Source organism: Mastigoproctus giganteus, chromosome 9, assembly GCF_048544385.1.
Source record: "Mastigoproctus giganteus isolate SK-2022 chromosome 9, ASM4854438v1, whole genome shotgun sequence".
NCBI classification, from domain to species: Eukaryota; Metazoa; Arthropoda; class Arachnida; order Uropygi; family Thelyphonidae; genus Mastigoproctus; species Mastigoproctus giganteus.
In genome coordinates this window covers 161,818,798-161,835,909 of record NC_143583.1, presented here as the reverse complement: position 1 = coordinate 161,835,909, position 17,112 = coordinate 161,818,798, and the positions used below count along the sequence as shown (strand labels likewise).

General features: G+C 36.0%; 1 protein-coding gene across 2 annotated transcripts in view; it reads left to right on the top strand.

Annotated features, from left to right (window-relative positions):
* The window catches only part of jbug (filamin-type immunoglobulin domains fbug), a 1,114,928-nt gene that overhangs the window by 403,047 nt on the left and 694,769 nt on the right, over positions 1-17,112 (top strand). For both annotated transcript variants that reach the window (XM_090381438.1, XM_090381439.1), the window contains exon 20: positions 9,071-9,154. In XM_090381438.1, the coding sequence (XP_090237564.1) occupies positions 9,071-9,154 (84 nt within the window). The remainder of the gene's footprint in view (positions 1-9,070; positions 9,155-17,112) is intronic.

Here is a 17,112-nt window from a genome sequence, read left to right as displayed (position 1 = left end):
AGGCTTAAGTTCTGCAAATTGCAGCATCTGGAGACTAGGCACCTGCAAGGTGATCTGATTGAGGTGTATCAGATCACCTCGCAGGTGCCTTGAATGGATTGAGCAGGCTCAATGCTGATGGGATTCTTCCTCTTGTTCAGATTACAAACTTGAGAGTGCATAAACTGAAATCGAGGAAAGATAGTTGCCGAATAGATGTGCAGAAATTTGCCTTTCCAGCGGCAAGTTATTGCTGGAACAAACTTCCATCTGTCGTGGAAGTTGATAGCTTAAATAAATTCAAGGAAGAAATGGACAAACATTTGGAGCTAATGGATGGGTGAAATGGGAATTTTTTTTTTTGGGTGATGCTGAATAAGCTTGCTTTCTTGAATAATATACCTCTGCTAATGCTAATAATAAACTATAATGACAATCATTCAATGCAGAATTGAAATATAACCATGAGACAATTGGCACTTTTGAGGTGCTAAATGCTGCAAAGCACAAAATTACGTGCTTTGGGACCTTCAGATTCTTTCATGCTCTTACTCTGAAAAACAAAAATGTTACTTTAACAACAAATTAAGTAAAACTAGATCTATATTTAGGAAGGTACAGAAAGTTTTATAAAGTAATCTTGAACGAACAATTAACATATAAAATTTTTTTCCATGCAAGACACCTGATAAGTCCTGTGCATCTGGGGTTGGGTTAAGATCATATAAAGTGCCAAGTGAACTGGCACAGCATGACCAAATTAGTTGATATGCCTAGGGTTCTTCCGTTTCTTCCCCAGAAGCAACCTTCATCATTGAACAGGTTAGCGCTCTTTGTGTGCTCTAGTTGTAGATGCACGTGTGTGGTTGCCTTCATATAATTTTATTTTCTTATTATTTTTTTACTTCCACCCTACTGAAGTCCTGGGCAGACACAAATCACAACTCTGACTGGAATTTTCTGAAAATTTGAAATACTAGGGTGTGTAAAGTGGTGGGTTAGCAGAGCATTAAAGACCACACCCAATTGTTATGAATAACAAACTTTTAATAAGTCTCTTAAAAAATTATTTCCATATATAATTATACAGATTCCAAATTGAATTCTTTATATATATAGAAACTGTGATACAAGAAAACTCACCATCTCACACATCATCATCAACAATTATTCCTAATTATTTCCATATATAAATAAAATATTTTCTATAATATTGAAGATTTAAGATGTTAGTTTTAGTGGTAAAGTCTAATGGTGTATTTATAATCAAAATCGGTATACACTATAGCCTGCTAAATTTTGATTATAAATACACCATTAGACTTTACCACTAAAACTAACATCTTAAATAATAAAATAATATACAGACGGATGTAATGTTAAATCATACAAGATGGCATTAATCAGATCTCTGTTGGTTTATTTATTTATTAAATTAAATTTGGTATTTTTATTATATTTAATTTTGTATATTTATTATATTTAGTTTATTGGTTATGCATTTTACATACTTTGGATATATATATATATATATATTAAACTTATCATTGTCCACCCATAATCTAGATGACTTCAACTGGGGCCAACCACCCAGACTGAAGGCAAAAAATGACAAGGAGTTCTCTGTTTCTGTAATGATCAATATATGCTAAGATATATAAAATATAAAAAATCCAGAGATTAAGTAATTTGAATCTAAACCAATTAAAGGTAGTTAAAAATTTTTGAATCAAAAGGAAGATATTATAAATGTAAGCATATATTGAACATCGTTGACCCGACAGAGAACGTAATTTAATAATTAAAATAAAAATAAATCTAAAGTATAAGGCATATCTACCGTATCTAGGACATAATGTAACAACTAGTTGTTATGAAATAATAATCCCTCTAGTGAGTATATATGTGGTGACCCCTATGTGATGGATATGGTAAAAATAAATAAATAAATAATTAATTAATTAAAGTCAAGTTAATGCAAAGAGAAACATGCAGATAGTAAGAAGAATAAAAACTAATAGAGTAGGAATAATAGAACCTGAACTCCATAAAGGCGAAAATATAGTTAGTAAAAATAAGAAATAGTTTCTTCTACATCCTCGGATTACCCTAATAATTTCAGAGAAATAAGAACAAAGAGTGTAGGACAGCTTAAAGACAATACAAGATATAAGTTGTAGCTCGGGTATTCCCGGGATCACAAACCCGTTCCTATAGTAGGACCCTGTGCTGAATTTGCATGTCACCTTAGCGTGAACTTAAGTATATACAGTGTGATTATGAGATAAGATAAAATAAAATAAAATAAATGATACACTATAATTTGCAGGCCGGTGGGTACAAGTTTTCTAAGCCGTAAGACACCAAGAAAGCAAAGTGTATCCTATGTACATAATATACATGGCTCTAAATCCGTAATTATGGTAATTATATTGAAGCAATGGGTTCAGAAAATAAATTTTTGAAATTAATTATATTTATTGTCCCCTTCCTGAAGTGGTATTTCAGGTAAGCGATAGGGAAATTATTATTCATCAACTTATTGTACAATGCTATTATATTTACTGAACAGGTTGTGTTTTTTTTTGCAAATAGAAGCAATCCTCAGGCATTGGGATAAAATGATATTAGCATGCACATTTCGATATATTAGATTTCCAGTTTGTAAGGCCGACTACATTGAAATTAAATGCGTCTCTTTTATTATATGCGTTTACATCTATATTATTATGGAATATTTCTATACAAAGGTCCAGGTAATTTGCTATAGTATCAGAACTGTTAGTTTTTTTCAATACAAGTTCTTCTGTATATAATTTGCTGTAATCCTGAACAAAATGCAGACAATTAAACACACATAGATCATCTATGTATCTGAACATAAGTAGGTTATCTTGGAATGTTCTTTCTGTAGAATATAGATAGAGGTTTGCAATTATGCAGGATGCTGGACTTCTTAGGGGTGCCATTCACTTGTAAGTATAATGAAGTTCTGTCATATACGTAATTCTTAAAAATACATAAATTTATTAGAGTATCCCAGTAGGTTAAATCAAACTTTATAGCATTTTTATGTTCCAAATGTAGTTTTTGGAGAACATCTTTTAAATTGTTGAGATTGATACTAGTGAATAAACGGTTAAAGTCAAATGTTTGTATTTGCTGAATATTGTTATTTTTTATTGCATTTATAATCAGTAAGTTATTTATTATAATAGTTTTATTTACATTATTTAATATAGTTTTAAGTAACTTTTCTAATGTTTTACCTGGAATTTTAGCATACTATCTCTACATGATGTTATGAATCTAAATGCAATAGGTGATTTATGAAATTTAGGGATACTATATATAAACAGATATTTTAGGTTATTGTACTTTAACTTTAATTTTTTTATGCAATGCTATTAGTTTTTTGATTATTACATTAGGGGAAGATGCTATGTATTTGTATGCTACTGGACTGCAGTTCATTTTTAATAATTTCTATGTAATATGACTTGCATAATTGCAAGCAGCTTTGTCAACCGGAGTAATTACAAAATGTTTGTGTATTTCTTTGAGCTGTTTATGTATTAATTTTGTATAATGTAGATTATCTGGTATGAATTTCAATTGATTATATTTATTAAATATGATATTTAGCATTGTGAACAGCCACATGTGGTATACCTCAACTGGTATGGGTGGTTGGCCTCAGTTGAAGTCATCTAGATTGTGGGTAGACAACGATAAGTTTTATATATATATATATATATATATCCTTTGTGTTTCTTTAAATCCAGCTTGGTATTGTCTGCTTGAATTATCTTCTATATTTCTATGAAACGTCTATGAAAAATCTTCAATATTATACAAAATATTTTATACACATTATGGTCGTAATGCATAATTGCTCTAGCAACTGCATTGGCCCATAAGTATTAGTTACAGCTTGTTACAATTTGTTAACTTTCTTTCCATATTACTCATATTTCCATATTTCTTTCCATATATATAAATATTTCAGCTATTGCTTAGGAAAAGGTGCTTCTCTTCCTTTACAGGTTTACACATATCACTTTACATCAGTTGTCTCTTACTTACTACAAATCATCAATGTCTATCAAATGAATTGCTATTTGCTTCACCTTACATCAGTTACTATAGTGGATACCGGTTAATTCGGACACATCAGGACTAGATCACTTTGGCCCAATTAAGCGGCTGCCCCAATTAGGCAAAATTTTAATGAGCTGAAAAACACATTCCAATGAAGGCAAAAAGGTATGAATTAAATAAAAAGAATCTGGCTTTTAAAGAAATACACCGTATTTAAGTTACATTGGTGTAAACGAGCGTTTCCCAAACTTTTTTAGTCACGGAACACATTTCATCTCACAATGTATTCATGGAACATTTACGAAACGCAAGTGTAATGGGTGCAAAGAACTGTCGCTAATATTTTATTACATATGATGCACTGTGCATCAGGAGCATCCTTATTTCCGACACAGGTAAAGCCGAAATTCTAATAACTGTCATCATACTTTCATTTTGGTCTTTTATTAGTTGGTTTCTGTTTTTTCATTTCAAATTTTTGGTGAACAAAAGGCTGCGATTGTTCATCCTCACTTTGAAGTGTGACAATATTTTCTTCATTCCCATTGACCGACAGTTGCACTACTAGAAGTACTTTGCTTCTTGTTTTAAAGTTCCTTTTTTTCAACCACAAATCCATGGTCACATATTTTAATAATAATATTTCAAAATACTAATAATTATAAAAAAAAAATTATAAAAGGAAGTGAATTTAGTTATGATATCGGTTCGCTTCCACCTCTCCTTCAACCCATGTACTCCAGGCAAACTCACATAGGAATGGCATATTAGATCACTGCATTGCTACTTTTTCGTAGGTGTCATTACCTCTACGCATACTTCTCTATGCAAAGTCCTCCACAATAAAGTGTTCAGTGGTCTACTTGATTATTAGTCTATGTATGCCAGTATATTAATAACTGGAAAAAAAAAAAAAAAAAAAAAAAACAAATTTTACAATGATACAAAAGTGGTTTACACTACAAAATGCAAAATTCATTTATTTTATTTTTTTAAACTTTTAATTATGATTTTTCGTGGAACACCTGTTCACATCTCACAGAACACTAGTGTTCCGTGGAATACAGTTTGAGAAATGCTGGTATAAACATTTATATAAAAATAACTAAAGCTAAAAGTAAACAAAATGTAGGTATGTACATATAATGTACATATTATGTAACATGAAGATACATAATAATGTCTGTGTCAAACAAAGGTTACACATTACTTAAGGCTTCTTACTTTGAAAAAAATTATCAAGTGTACCCTGACGTGTTCTCTTTATGGATTGCAGCCGAACAACGTCAGCACAGGTATCTAATGCTGATAAAGGACTGCCTTCGTTTCCTTCCTGCACAAAATAACATCTCATTTCAGTGATATATTTCCTGGCATCCTGGTTAGTCACTTGCTTAGGTATATAATCATCATCATTTTCTTGGTGTTCTGGTATCTCTGGGTGTTTTACTGCAATTTGTTCAATAATTGCTTCCTCATAATCTTCATTTTCATCATGGCATTGAAGGTTATCGTCATTCTTTAAAAATTCATCACAATTTTGGATGTGTTGCAGTTCCAAATCCGTTTCATTTTCTTTACTGCTCGTTGAATCTGAATCACAATTAGTCGTAAAACCACATTTAGCAAAACGATTCTGAATTGTTTTGTGGCGATAAATTGTACAGCTTTTAACATTGAAACTTTTTCAATACCTTCTATTGATTTTAAAGATGTCAGCAGATATTCCTCAATTGCTTTAAGAATGTAATTATCCAGTTTTTCACAATGATAGGTATTCAAATTTTTTATAATTCCCACATCCATACACTGTACCAGAGATGTGGTGTTAGGGAGTAAAGCCGACCGGGCTAGCCGGGTGGGTAAAGTGCCTGCCTGGCAACCCAAAGGTCGTGGATTTGAATCCCGCCTCAGGCTTGGATCAAAGTACTACAAAAAACCTTGGGAGGTGCATTATGGCCACAGAAGCCGATGCGCCAACAACTACCCAAAAAAAAAAATAGGGGGTAAAAATTCCAGTTCAATATTCTTTAAACCAGCTACATTAGGTGTGCCGTGTTGTTGTCCAATTTGAACAGAATTTTTCTGGACTTCTGTTGCACTTCTGCATCTCAGTTCATTAGCCATTGCTTAAAAATATGTGGTCATCTATGCCTTCTTATTGGCATAATACAAAACTAGCTCACTGCCTATTGTAAGCCGTCCATCTTAAAACAACAAGGTTTAGCACTTCAATAACCAAAAGTTTGAATTTATCATTTCCTAACTTGTTTGAGCAGCACAACACTGTTTCACGATCTATTGCTTTCTTTGAACCAGACAGTGTTATGTTGATAGCTCAGGGAACCATCCAGCATAGCACAATAATACAGTCTTGTTTCATCGGCATTGTAAATGTCATCCCCACTAAATTTTTTAAGCAACTCGGGCAGTTTTTCAGATTTCCATTGCTCAGCACTCATATCATCAGGACTATCTTCACCTTGTGCTTTTTTTGTAACTGATGTCATGTCTACATTTCCATCGAGACAAGCAACCATCTGTTGCTTTGAAATTTACATGACCTAGCTTTTTGGCCAACTCTTCTGATTTGGATTTGGTTTTTAGCATAGGGCCACGCACGCACGCACTTGTTTAGATTCTGTGGAAAACCATTGATTCAAAGCATTCTTGACGTCTGGATATTTTCCTTCCCTCTTTCTCTTATGAGATGTTTTCTTTAAACCCATGCACAATGTCCACTCCTCTGAGTTTTTCTTGTTGCTGTAGCAGTTGTGAGATAGTAGATTTTAGCACCTTAATTACCTCTGTTAGCTGACGATGACTGATGTTAGGAGGTTGACTTTTTATCTTGACAAGAATAGCGATTTTTTTCTGAAAGCAACAAATCTTGCGTTTCATCTTGACAGGGGTCTTAAATGTACTGGAAAAAATAAAAATAAAATTAATAAATAAAACCAAAATCAGTGCACTTATTGGTACATTTTTTTTATGTATGTCAACACAGAAGAAGTATACATATGTACCTAGTATGATTGTAAACATTTGTATACCACAAGCAAAATTTCTATCAGAATCCAATTACCATGACACAGAACAAACACAACACAACCACCCTACAGCACGACTTCAAAATAACTGACTAGGCTGCTGCCCACATGATCTCTGTGGCGTCTCTGTAGCCAGGTGGGAAGGAGCAGCAGTGCGTAGCACACACTTCTTGATTAGACCGGGGTTCGAGCCCATCACCACCAAATACGGAAGATGCGGAAAGGTCAGAGAATGACCACCGCATATCCCGGAGCAATATGGCCTTAGTTGCTAATGCTCCTAAAAACCAAATAACAACAATAACAGCCCACATGATCTCTATGTTACGAGTGTACATGGCATCTACATACAGTTTGTTTTTCAATCACAGCCTTCACTGCCCCAATTAAATGGTGAGTTGGCCCAAATAAGTGGAACAAATTCAGGCTAAATACTTGTTTTGTTTCTGTTCTTCAAATTTTGTCCCAAATAAACAGCTGCCCCAATTAACCAGAATCCACTGTATTTTCACCTTACATCAGTAGTGTTTACTACAACCTCACCCACAAGCATCTTTGTCATCTTTGTTACTTCCCTGTTCTGATACAGGGCAGGGTTCTCCCTTTCTATCAGGGTTTCTCAGTAAGTAAAATTTTACTTCCTTTTACGCATTAACACATCACCTAGAATTTTATCTGTAATATTATCTTCTGTTAACACATTGTCTATAACAATAAAGGTTACCACATTCTCATCCTACTATGCCTATGATTTATTCCATCATTAATTTCCTTATATTTTTTTCCCCTTCTTTACTCCTTTAGTACCCTTACATAATTTCATGGTCATGAACTTTATCTATAATGTAACCCTACTTAATTGTATATTACAAAATAAGATTTCCTTTGAAAGAAACTATCAAACAAACTGGAGCACACTTACATTCCGAAATGGGCCACTACTCTAAATTCTTTTGCACTCTGGTTTTCCTCCGCAGCAGACAGGCTCCTCACATCCATTTCATATCTTCCTGGCAACCCATCTCTTTTTTTGTGGGCTCCCGGACTGGATACTCCTTCCAAGTAGATTTCTCGCTGAACACCTCCCACAGGACTCAACCAATCCCAAGATTATACTTAAATTTTTGCTCTTTTCTGTTTGCTAAGACCTAACCACAACTGTATCCCTCATGCAACAAACCAAACTCCTCCCTTGTAATTTCCTTGCTTTCCTGATTTTTTTCACACTCCAGCATTACAACTCTTTGATTTGTGGCAAGCACCTCCAAAAATACCTATTTTTGTGTTCACAATAAATTTCAACAAAAACGTCATCTTAAAATCTGCCACAGTGCCTCTGTTTCTAGATGCAAAAGCCAGATTGTCCTGACATATGCCCAGATGCAGTTTAGATCAAAGAAGCTTCATAACTCAATCCTTTCTTGCGTGTTTGAAAATTGCTTCTGCTTTCCTAGTATAGGCCATTGTTTTTGTTTACTCTTAGTTCACCCTCTTTCCACAACTACATCTACAGTACTTGTTGCTTCTGGTCTCCATTTAACTGCTATTTTAATTCACACATTTATAACCTCCCTATTTCTATATCCTATATTTTCCAACCTTAATATTTGTCACATTGAAACTTTAATATTTACGATATTCAGATTTAATATTCAAATCTTAATATTTATTCTCATTTTTCTCTGCCTTACATGAATTTATTTCATATAAATAAATATTTCAGCTTTATTTGTAAGTGCGTGCACTTATATTTGCATCCAGAGATTAAAATAAAAAAATAAAAATAGGCTTGAAATATACTATTTGTATCTATAAAATTTGTTTTTAGAGCTATACAAATATAAAGACATACACATTATTTTAAATTTTAAGAATGTTAAAGAATGAAAATTATTTTTCATTATATATTTTTTTCTTTTTTGTTAAACTTCATATTTCAGCTCCAAGTGAAGTCAAGCTACCTGTAAAAATGAAGGGAAACAGCAAAATTGGAACTGTAATGGAATTTATCCCTAAGGAAGTTGGTAAGTTTATGTTTATGGTTAATTTTCTTACAAAAGTATTCATCATATAGGTTTCCTTGTTTGCTGAGTTTTCAAAGACACATCTTGAACTTTCCGTGGATTCTTCAGTGGTTGAGTGAGGTTAGCAGTATACTTTATAGTTATTGCTGTATACCCGGACTAACGTGCATTATTCAGACAGACAGATAGACGTTGATTTTGTTCTTTTTGGCATATTGAAGTGGCAGAAAACATAATGTGCATATAAGTGAAATTAGAGAAGTTCTAGTATTAATAGAAACTCAGCTGTTTATTGAGTAGACATTTGAACTGCTGATAGAGGGATGTTCTAAGACGATTTAAAGTTTGTGGTGGAGATGTGAACTATATGAGAAGGTTATGCTAGATTTGAATATTGTCGTAGAAGGAAATAGAATTTTAAATAGTAGAAGTAAATAAATTTTCCTTCTGCTTTTTAAAAGTAATGCTGATATATTTAAAGAGTAAGGCTAAAAATGTAAAGTTTTTTAATAATGCTAAAAATGCAAAATGCTAATAATTCTAAAAACTTCTCTGGAATGTCAATAACAAAGTCCTCATCCAAAAACCCTCTGAAATTCCGTAGCCTCCTCACCTTTATCCTGAAGCGCAATCCTCAGATGGTTGCATCTTGAGGTTGATGGTCCTTGAGGTTGTCACAGACATTATCTCAGATATGCCAGACAAGCTGTTCTTGCTACCTGGGAGTCTAAAACGCTGTTGGAACTGATATTCGGGTGACACTCAAGTCAAAGTGGACCCAATTTCGGCGAAGTCCGAAATTGGGTCCACTTTGTGAACCAACGTAAGCAGGGGTCGAGGTGTGGCGCCCACACCACATGGAGGAACGCCGCCCCTCTATGTTACCAGGCAGTACTAGGTGGTAGATGACTCTCATCAACCGGTGAAATACCACCACTTTGCTTATTGGAGGCTTGAAGTGGTGGAACCCATGTTTAGTCTCTAGAGCTAAGTTCCGGCCAACCCTTCCCTATCTCTTAGATCATGCAGTATGATTGATGATTTTTAAGGTTATGATGAATGTCGTGGCGAGATCCAATATTCCTTACATTTCGAGGGTACAGCTCTAAAACGGTGTTCGCAGGCCGGCCGCTAGTTAGTACACTGGACTGAACCTATTGGTAACTCTGTAGGAAGCTTCCGGATCAGCTAGTGTATAATCTTGCTACCTCTACTCTGCCAGATAGTGACTGGAGGGAGTCCGAGTAGTGTGTATGCAGGGAGCATTGTCGAGGCCACGTTATGTCAAGGATCTGGGTATATTCTTACCACATGTACGCCATTTCCAAAAATTTCATTACTTCATACAGCATGTCCCACCCACTTTTTCTTACTATTGAATACACCATGAATTGTCAAAATAATAGAGCAAGCTTATCTGCGAAAAGATCTAAACCTCCCAAGGACTTCCTAATTCATTTCACAAATATACGTGGTCTCAATTCTAATCTCAACGATGTCCATTTCCACTTGCAGTCTTCCAAACCCCATGTACTTTTTCTGACTGAATCTCAGTTATCAGTTGATTCAACTACTGCTCATCTCAGATGTCCAAATTATTTGCTGTATGATTCCTTTCGCCTTAAAGGTGGTACTTGTGCATATGTCCGTTCTGATATTCCCTGTCAGAGACTTGGCAATTTGGAATCTCCTCTCTTTGATCTTCTCTGGCTTAAAATCTCTCTACCTCACTGTGTCAAATTCATCTGTTGTCTCTACCGTTCTCCCAACTCGACTAATCACTTGGAGCTCTTTGACTTCCTCTCGTTGCAACTTGACTTTCTCCAGTCCAACTCTCCTAACAGTGAGGTAATTTTCCTTGGTGATTTTAACGTTCACAACTCCAGCTGGCTTCCGTTTTATAGTCACACCGACCCAGCAGGTCGAGATGCTGAGGCTTTTGCAATTACTAATGACCTAGCACAGATTGTTCATTTACCTACAAGAATACCGGACAATCCTAATCATACAGCCAATACGCTTGATCTTTTTCTCACAAACAACCCTTCTAAGTACACGGTCGAAGTGAGAGCTCCTTTAGGCACTTCAGATCACAACTTAGTGATTGTCTCTTCTCCAATGGAACCTTTATCTCATGGCTATTCCCAACCTCGTGTTGTTTGGCATTACAAGAATGCAAAATGGGATGACCTGCGAGACTTCTTTTCTTCTTTTCCTTGGTCGGATTACTGTTTCAAAAGTTCTAATGTCAACGTTTGCTCAGATCGTGTCAGTGAAATTATTCTTGCAGGAATGGAATCCTTTATCCCACACTCCACTTTAAAATCTCGTCCTTTATATAAACCTTGGTTTTCCAATAAATGTGCTAAGGCTGTCCAAGAGAAGAATGTTGCATATTGTAATTGGCTTGTTTCTAATTCTTCAGTTTCATTTTCTGCCTACACCAAAGCTCGCAACAATTGTAAAGCAGTTATTAATCAGTCCAAACTAGAGTTTGAACAGGCTAAGAGTAGAAAACTTGCTTCTTGCCCTAATGGTAGCCGAGCATTCTGGTCTCTTGCCAAAGCTATTGGCCGCAACTTTTGCCCATCTCTGCTCCCACCTCTGTCCAAACCAGATGGTTCTGTTGTCACTTCACCCAAGGATAAAGCTGACCTGCTAGCATCCCATTTTTCTTCGAGCTCATGTATTAATGATCTTGGTAAAACACCTCCCACCATTCCTAACACGCTCCATTAAATGCCTCCTGTGGTCTTCCGTCAAAAGGATGTTAGAAGGATTTTGATGAATCTTGATGCTAAGAAAGCTCCAGGTCCTGATGGTATTTCTCCACTTGTTCTCAAAACCTGTGCTCCTGAACTTGCTCCTATTCTTTGCCGCCTTTTTTCACTTTCTTATTCCAAAGGTGTTTTTCCTTCTGCTTGGAAATTTGCTCATATCCAGCCAGTTCCTAAAAAGGGTGACAAATCCCTCCCATCCAATTATCGTCCCATTGCAATTACTTCTACTCTTTCTAAAGTAATGGAGAAATCAATTAACCGCCAACTCTTAAACTACCTAGAAACCTTCCGTCTGATCAACGATCGCCAGTATGGATTCCGTCAGTGTCGATCCACTGGTGATATTCTGGCTTATGTTACCCATTTATGGACTAATTCAATGGAAACGTTCGGTGAAACACAAGTAGTTGCAGGAATCTCAAAGGCTTTTGATCGTGTTTGGCATAAAGGTCTTCTAAACAAGCTTCCATCTTATGGTTTGCCAACTGTTTTTAGTAATTGGTTATCCAGTTTTCTCTCTGATCGTTCACTGAGGGTGATGGTAGATGGCTCTCTGTCTTCTAACTTCTCCACTAATGCCGGTGTCCCCCAAGGTTCAGTTCTTTCCCCCACTCTTTTCCTCTTGTATTTTAATGACCTTCTTCCATTGACTGGAAATCCTATCCATAGTTTTGCCGATGATAGCACATTGCATTCCACTTTCCATTTTGAGAAACCTTGTCCTGCTCAATCAGCTTCAAGTTCTCGAAAATCTGCTGCCAATTCCTTAAATGCCAATCTTCAGGTAATTCTCCAGTGGTGCAAAGACAACTTAGTTTCTTTCAACCCTTCTAAAACTCAATCTTGTCTTATATCTCGCAAAAAGGATTCTTCTGCTCCTATGCTTATCTTTAGTGACACTCCGATTTCTAGGCAAAATGATATATCTCTTTTGGGGATTACCCTGACTTCTAATCTCTCTTGGCACAAGCACATTACAAATATTGCTTCCTCTGCATCTAAAAAACTTGGTTTTCTCTTTCGCTCTCGGCGTTACTTTTCTCCCAAACAGCTGCTCACTCTGTATAAATCGCAAATCCGCCCTGCCATGGAATATTGTTCCCACATCTGGGGTGGTGCCCCCAAAACCTCTCTCAGACTTCTTGATTCCATTCAGAAGAGGGCAGTTAGGTTAATTAATGATTCATCTCTAACAGAGTCTCTCCACTCGCTTTCTCATAGACGCACTGTTTCTGCTGCATGCCTCTTCTACAGATACTTCCATGAGCACTGTTCTTCTGAATTGGCTTCTATAATTCCCGCTCTCTCTTTCAAAACAGTCCGAACACGTGCTGCCACCAGCCAACATCCATTTACTGTCCAACTTCAAACCCACAGAACCAACTTTTCATCTTCCTCATTTATTCATTCAACTGCCGTTTTCTGGAACAACCTTCCTTCATACATATTTCCTGAAAATTACAATCTACAGAAGTTCAAGTCCAATATCAACAAATATCTTCTTTCGTCTTCTCAACCTCCAACCCAAGCACGGTACTAAGTACTATAGGTTATAATACCTCTCGTGTTTGGGGTTCTCATAAAAAAAAAAAAAAAAAAAAAATCTTGGGATAAAGTATGCCAGAACCCTCATTTTTTTTTATAATTAAAACAAAATCTATATGATTGTCATCAATTTAAGTTTATGAATTTCTTAATTATTGGATTTCCATTTGATCTGTATCATTAATTGTTTTGTTATTGAAGAAGTTTAGCTATAAAAAAAATTAAGGCAAAGAATTTTCTCAGTCTATAATCGGGGAGTGGCTGTACATTAACACTGAAAGATGTTGCATACAATAATGGATTATTGTGGGAGAAAGTAAGCTCAACAATTGAAAACCACTGGAAAAAATATATTGGAAAAAGACGAGATCATTAATAATTGCTTTGAATTAGTTTCATTTCAGAACAGGCGCCTCCGTAGTCAGGTGGGAAGGAGCAGTACTGCATAGCACACGCTTCTTGATTAGACCCGGGTTTGAACCCATCACCACCAAATACGGAGGATGCGGAAAGTTCAGAGAATGACCACCGCATATCCCGGAGCAATATGGCTTTAATTGCTAATGCTCCTAAAAACGAAACAACAAACAAACAACATTTAAGAACCAGAAGCAAAAGGCTGCTTTTATGCACTTGTTGGCAGTTCTTGGAGCAAATGACCTAGCTGCTTGGTTTGAGGTGGATGCAGAAGCTCCACTTGTTCATTACCTGAGTGAGGGAGAAATCACAGCCTTTGAGAACAGTGAGAAGACAATTGATAAGCAGTAGGCAGTGACATAGGGAGCGACTCGGAAGATAATGTGGATGATTCGTGTAAAGTCAAAGCACCAGAAATTAACTAAGTGTTTGAAAACACTAATTAGGTGACATGTGGTGAACTTCTTCGTTTATTGCATCTGACCACTATTAAGAATTATGTACGGAAAAAAAAAAAAAAAATGCCGGGCTAGCCGAGTGGGTAAAAGTACCTGCCCGGCAACCCAAAGGTCGTGGGTTCGATTCCCGCCTCGGGCTTGGATCAAAGTACTGCAAAAACCTTGGGAGGTGCAATATGGGCACAGAAGCCGATGCGCCAACAACTACCAAATCAAAAAATCAAACTGAAAAAAATGCTGTCATCAGTTTCAGCAACTAAATTACATGACTATTTTGGTAGACGTGTAAAATGTATGTCTATAACCGCATTGTGTATTACTAGAATGTAAAGGGAATGATATAATCTTTAATAAGTTTTGTCTTTTAGTCTGTATCTCATTAAACATTAGTAAATAAAGTGAATTAAATAAATATGCTTTATTTACATTGGTAAATGAAGTGTATTTATGTTAAAAAACTGGGGAATTGTTTTGGTTGCAACACAATTTGCTTATAATAGTATTAGTTGTTGTTGTTGTTGTTGTTGTTGGTATGAAAGTTTCACGACACAAGGGCAACTGTGGCCAATATGTGTCTGTCAGTGTCATTATGTTCATTTTAATGATTTAAGATGGATATATCAGAGTGTATTTTTTATTCCTAGATGTTTAATATATATAAAGAGTTCACTTAGGTTTGCTTTGTCACCAAGTACATGAGAGAGGGTTAGAGGAGCTTGCAAGCTTGCTAATGATTGGAAGGATGTGGTTTGAACAGCTGAATAGGATGGACAGTCAATCAATGTGCCTTACTGTAAGTTGTATCTGACAGACAGACAGAGCAGAGCGGGGGATCTTCTCTTAGAAGTAAATGTTTGTGAGTGAGGAAGTATGCCCAATGCGCAGTCTTGTTAATATAACTTTCTCCTGTCTATTTGTACATGAGCTAGAATGCCACGAACATAGATCTTTTTTTATTCTGCGAAGTTTATTGCACGGCTGGTCCCTCCAAAGTTGTTTCCAAATGGAAGTATATTTGGTACAAAATACATCCCTATAATCTGTAAATTGTACTTGTATATTAAGATCTGGATTTTTTGCAGCTTGGTCTGCATGATTATTTCCTGGGATTCCAACATGGCTGGGAATCCAGCAGATAGACACTTATTTTCTTTCTTTATGCAAAACTCTGAGTTGTTTTTTGATATTCTGAATCAAGGAATTTGAGGAATATTTGCTGTTCTGTAAAGCTGCTACTGCACTAAGGATGTCAGTATAGATTAGAGCAGGTAGAAGTTGATGCTTGGTAATATCATCCAGTGCTAGTTTAATAGCATATAATTCTGCTGTGAAAATACTGCAAACATGAGGTAAGGAGACAGATATAATATATTCCGGTAAAACTACTGCGGCACCTACTGAGTTGTTCGATTTTGCACCATCCATGTAAATCTGATGACTGTTTCTATTTTCAAAACTGTGCAGTGCATGGAGCTTCTGTATAACAATTGGAGAGATCTCTTTTTTATTCCTGTTTGTAAGATGTGATATGGACAAAGGCACAGTCGGAATCCAAGGAGGTTCTGAGTTTATATCTACTGCAGAAATGTGCTGGAAATGTATTTCTCAAACTTGAGCTAAGTATCTGAGACACAGTCCTACTGGTTTATTTTCATTTGGCTTGCAATCATAATTACTTGTCCATGGTGGATTGTGAATAATGGACCAATTTGGATGTGATGGTTGACTGTATATTTTTGCCGCATACATGCACAGTAGATAATCTCGTCGAAGATGCAGCAGAGGTTCCGATGCATCTGCATATAGGCTGTAAATTGGTGAAGTTCTAAATGCTCCTAGAGCTATGCGGAGAGCATTATGCTGAATAGTATCTAGGCGACGTAAGATGCTCCTTCTTGCTGAAGCATATATAGGAGATCAATAATCCAAACGAGATCTAATCAGAGTTGTATATAATAGTAGTAATATGTACCTGTTGGCTCCCCAGGCCATTGAGGATACTGTGCGCAAGATGTTAAGTTTTAGTAATAGCCATATGGTGCAAGGAAGCCTAAGGCATAAGCTATCCAGCTGACTTATGAATTTCTTGCACCAGCAGTATTAGCTATCCAGCTGACTTATGAATTTCTCCAAACTGTCAGTCTCTGCCACCCATGTAAATAACTTATTCCAGTAATTTATAACTTGTAGTCTAAAATAAAACTTCCTGCAGTCCAGTCTAAACATTCCCCCCCCCCTCATAACTTGAATTTATGGTTCCTAGTTCGAGAATCATATATAACTGTGCAAATTTTGACCTCATTCATTTTACTTTTGCCTCTCAGAGCCTTAAACACCTCAATCAGGTCTCCTCTAAAGTACCTACTTTCCAATCTGTGAAACCCACGTATTCGAAGCATATGAATGCCTTTTTGCTAATCTCACCAGGTGAGTTACTTGTCTTTGGAACCTTTCCATAAGCTTGATGTCTGTTTTTTAGGTGCAGACTCCATACTTGAATAGAGTATTCGAAGTGTGGTTTAATAATAACCTTATATAATGGGATTGTGATATCCTTATCTCTACTAGCAAATGTTCGATAAATCACCAATAGGGCACAGGGGATATTCAGGGATATTCATGTGTTGTTGTGGCGGATCCCAGGGTTTCCCCCATAAGCCGCTATTGTACTTCTTGTGTTGAAGCTTATGCCAAAACCGGCCAATTGTATGTAGTGTGTTGGACGTGTAAGTGTTATGATGTGTTCTGTTGTTATGTT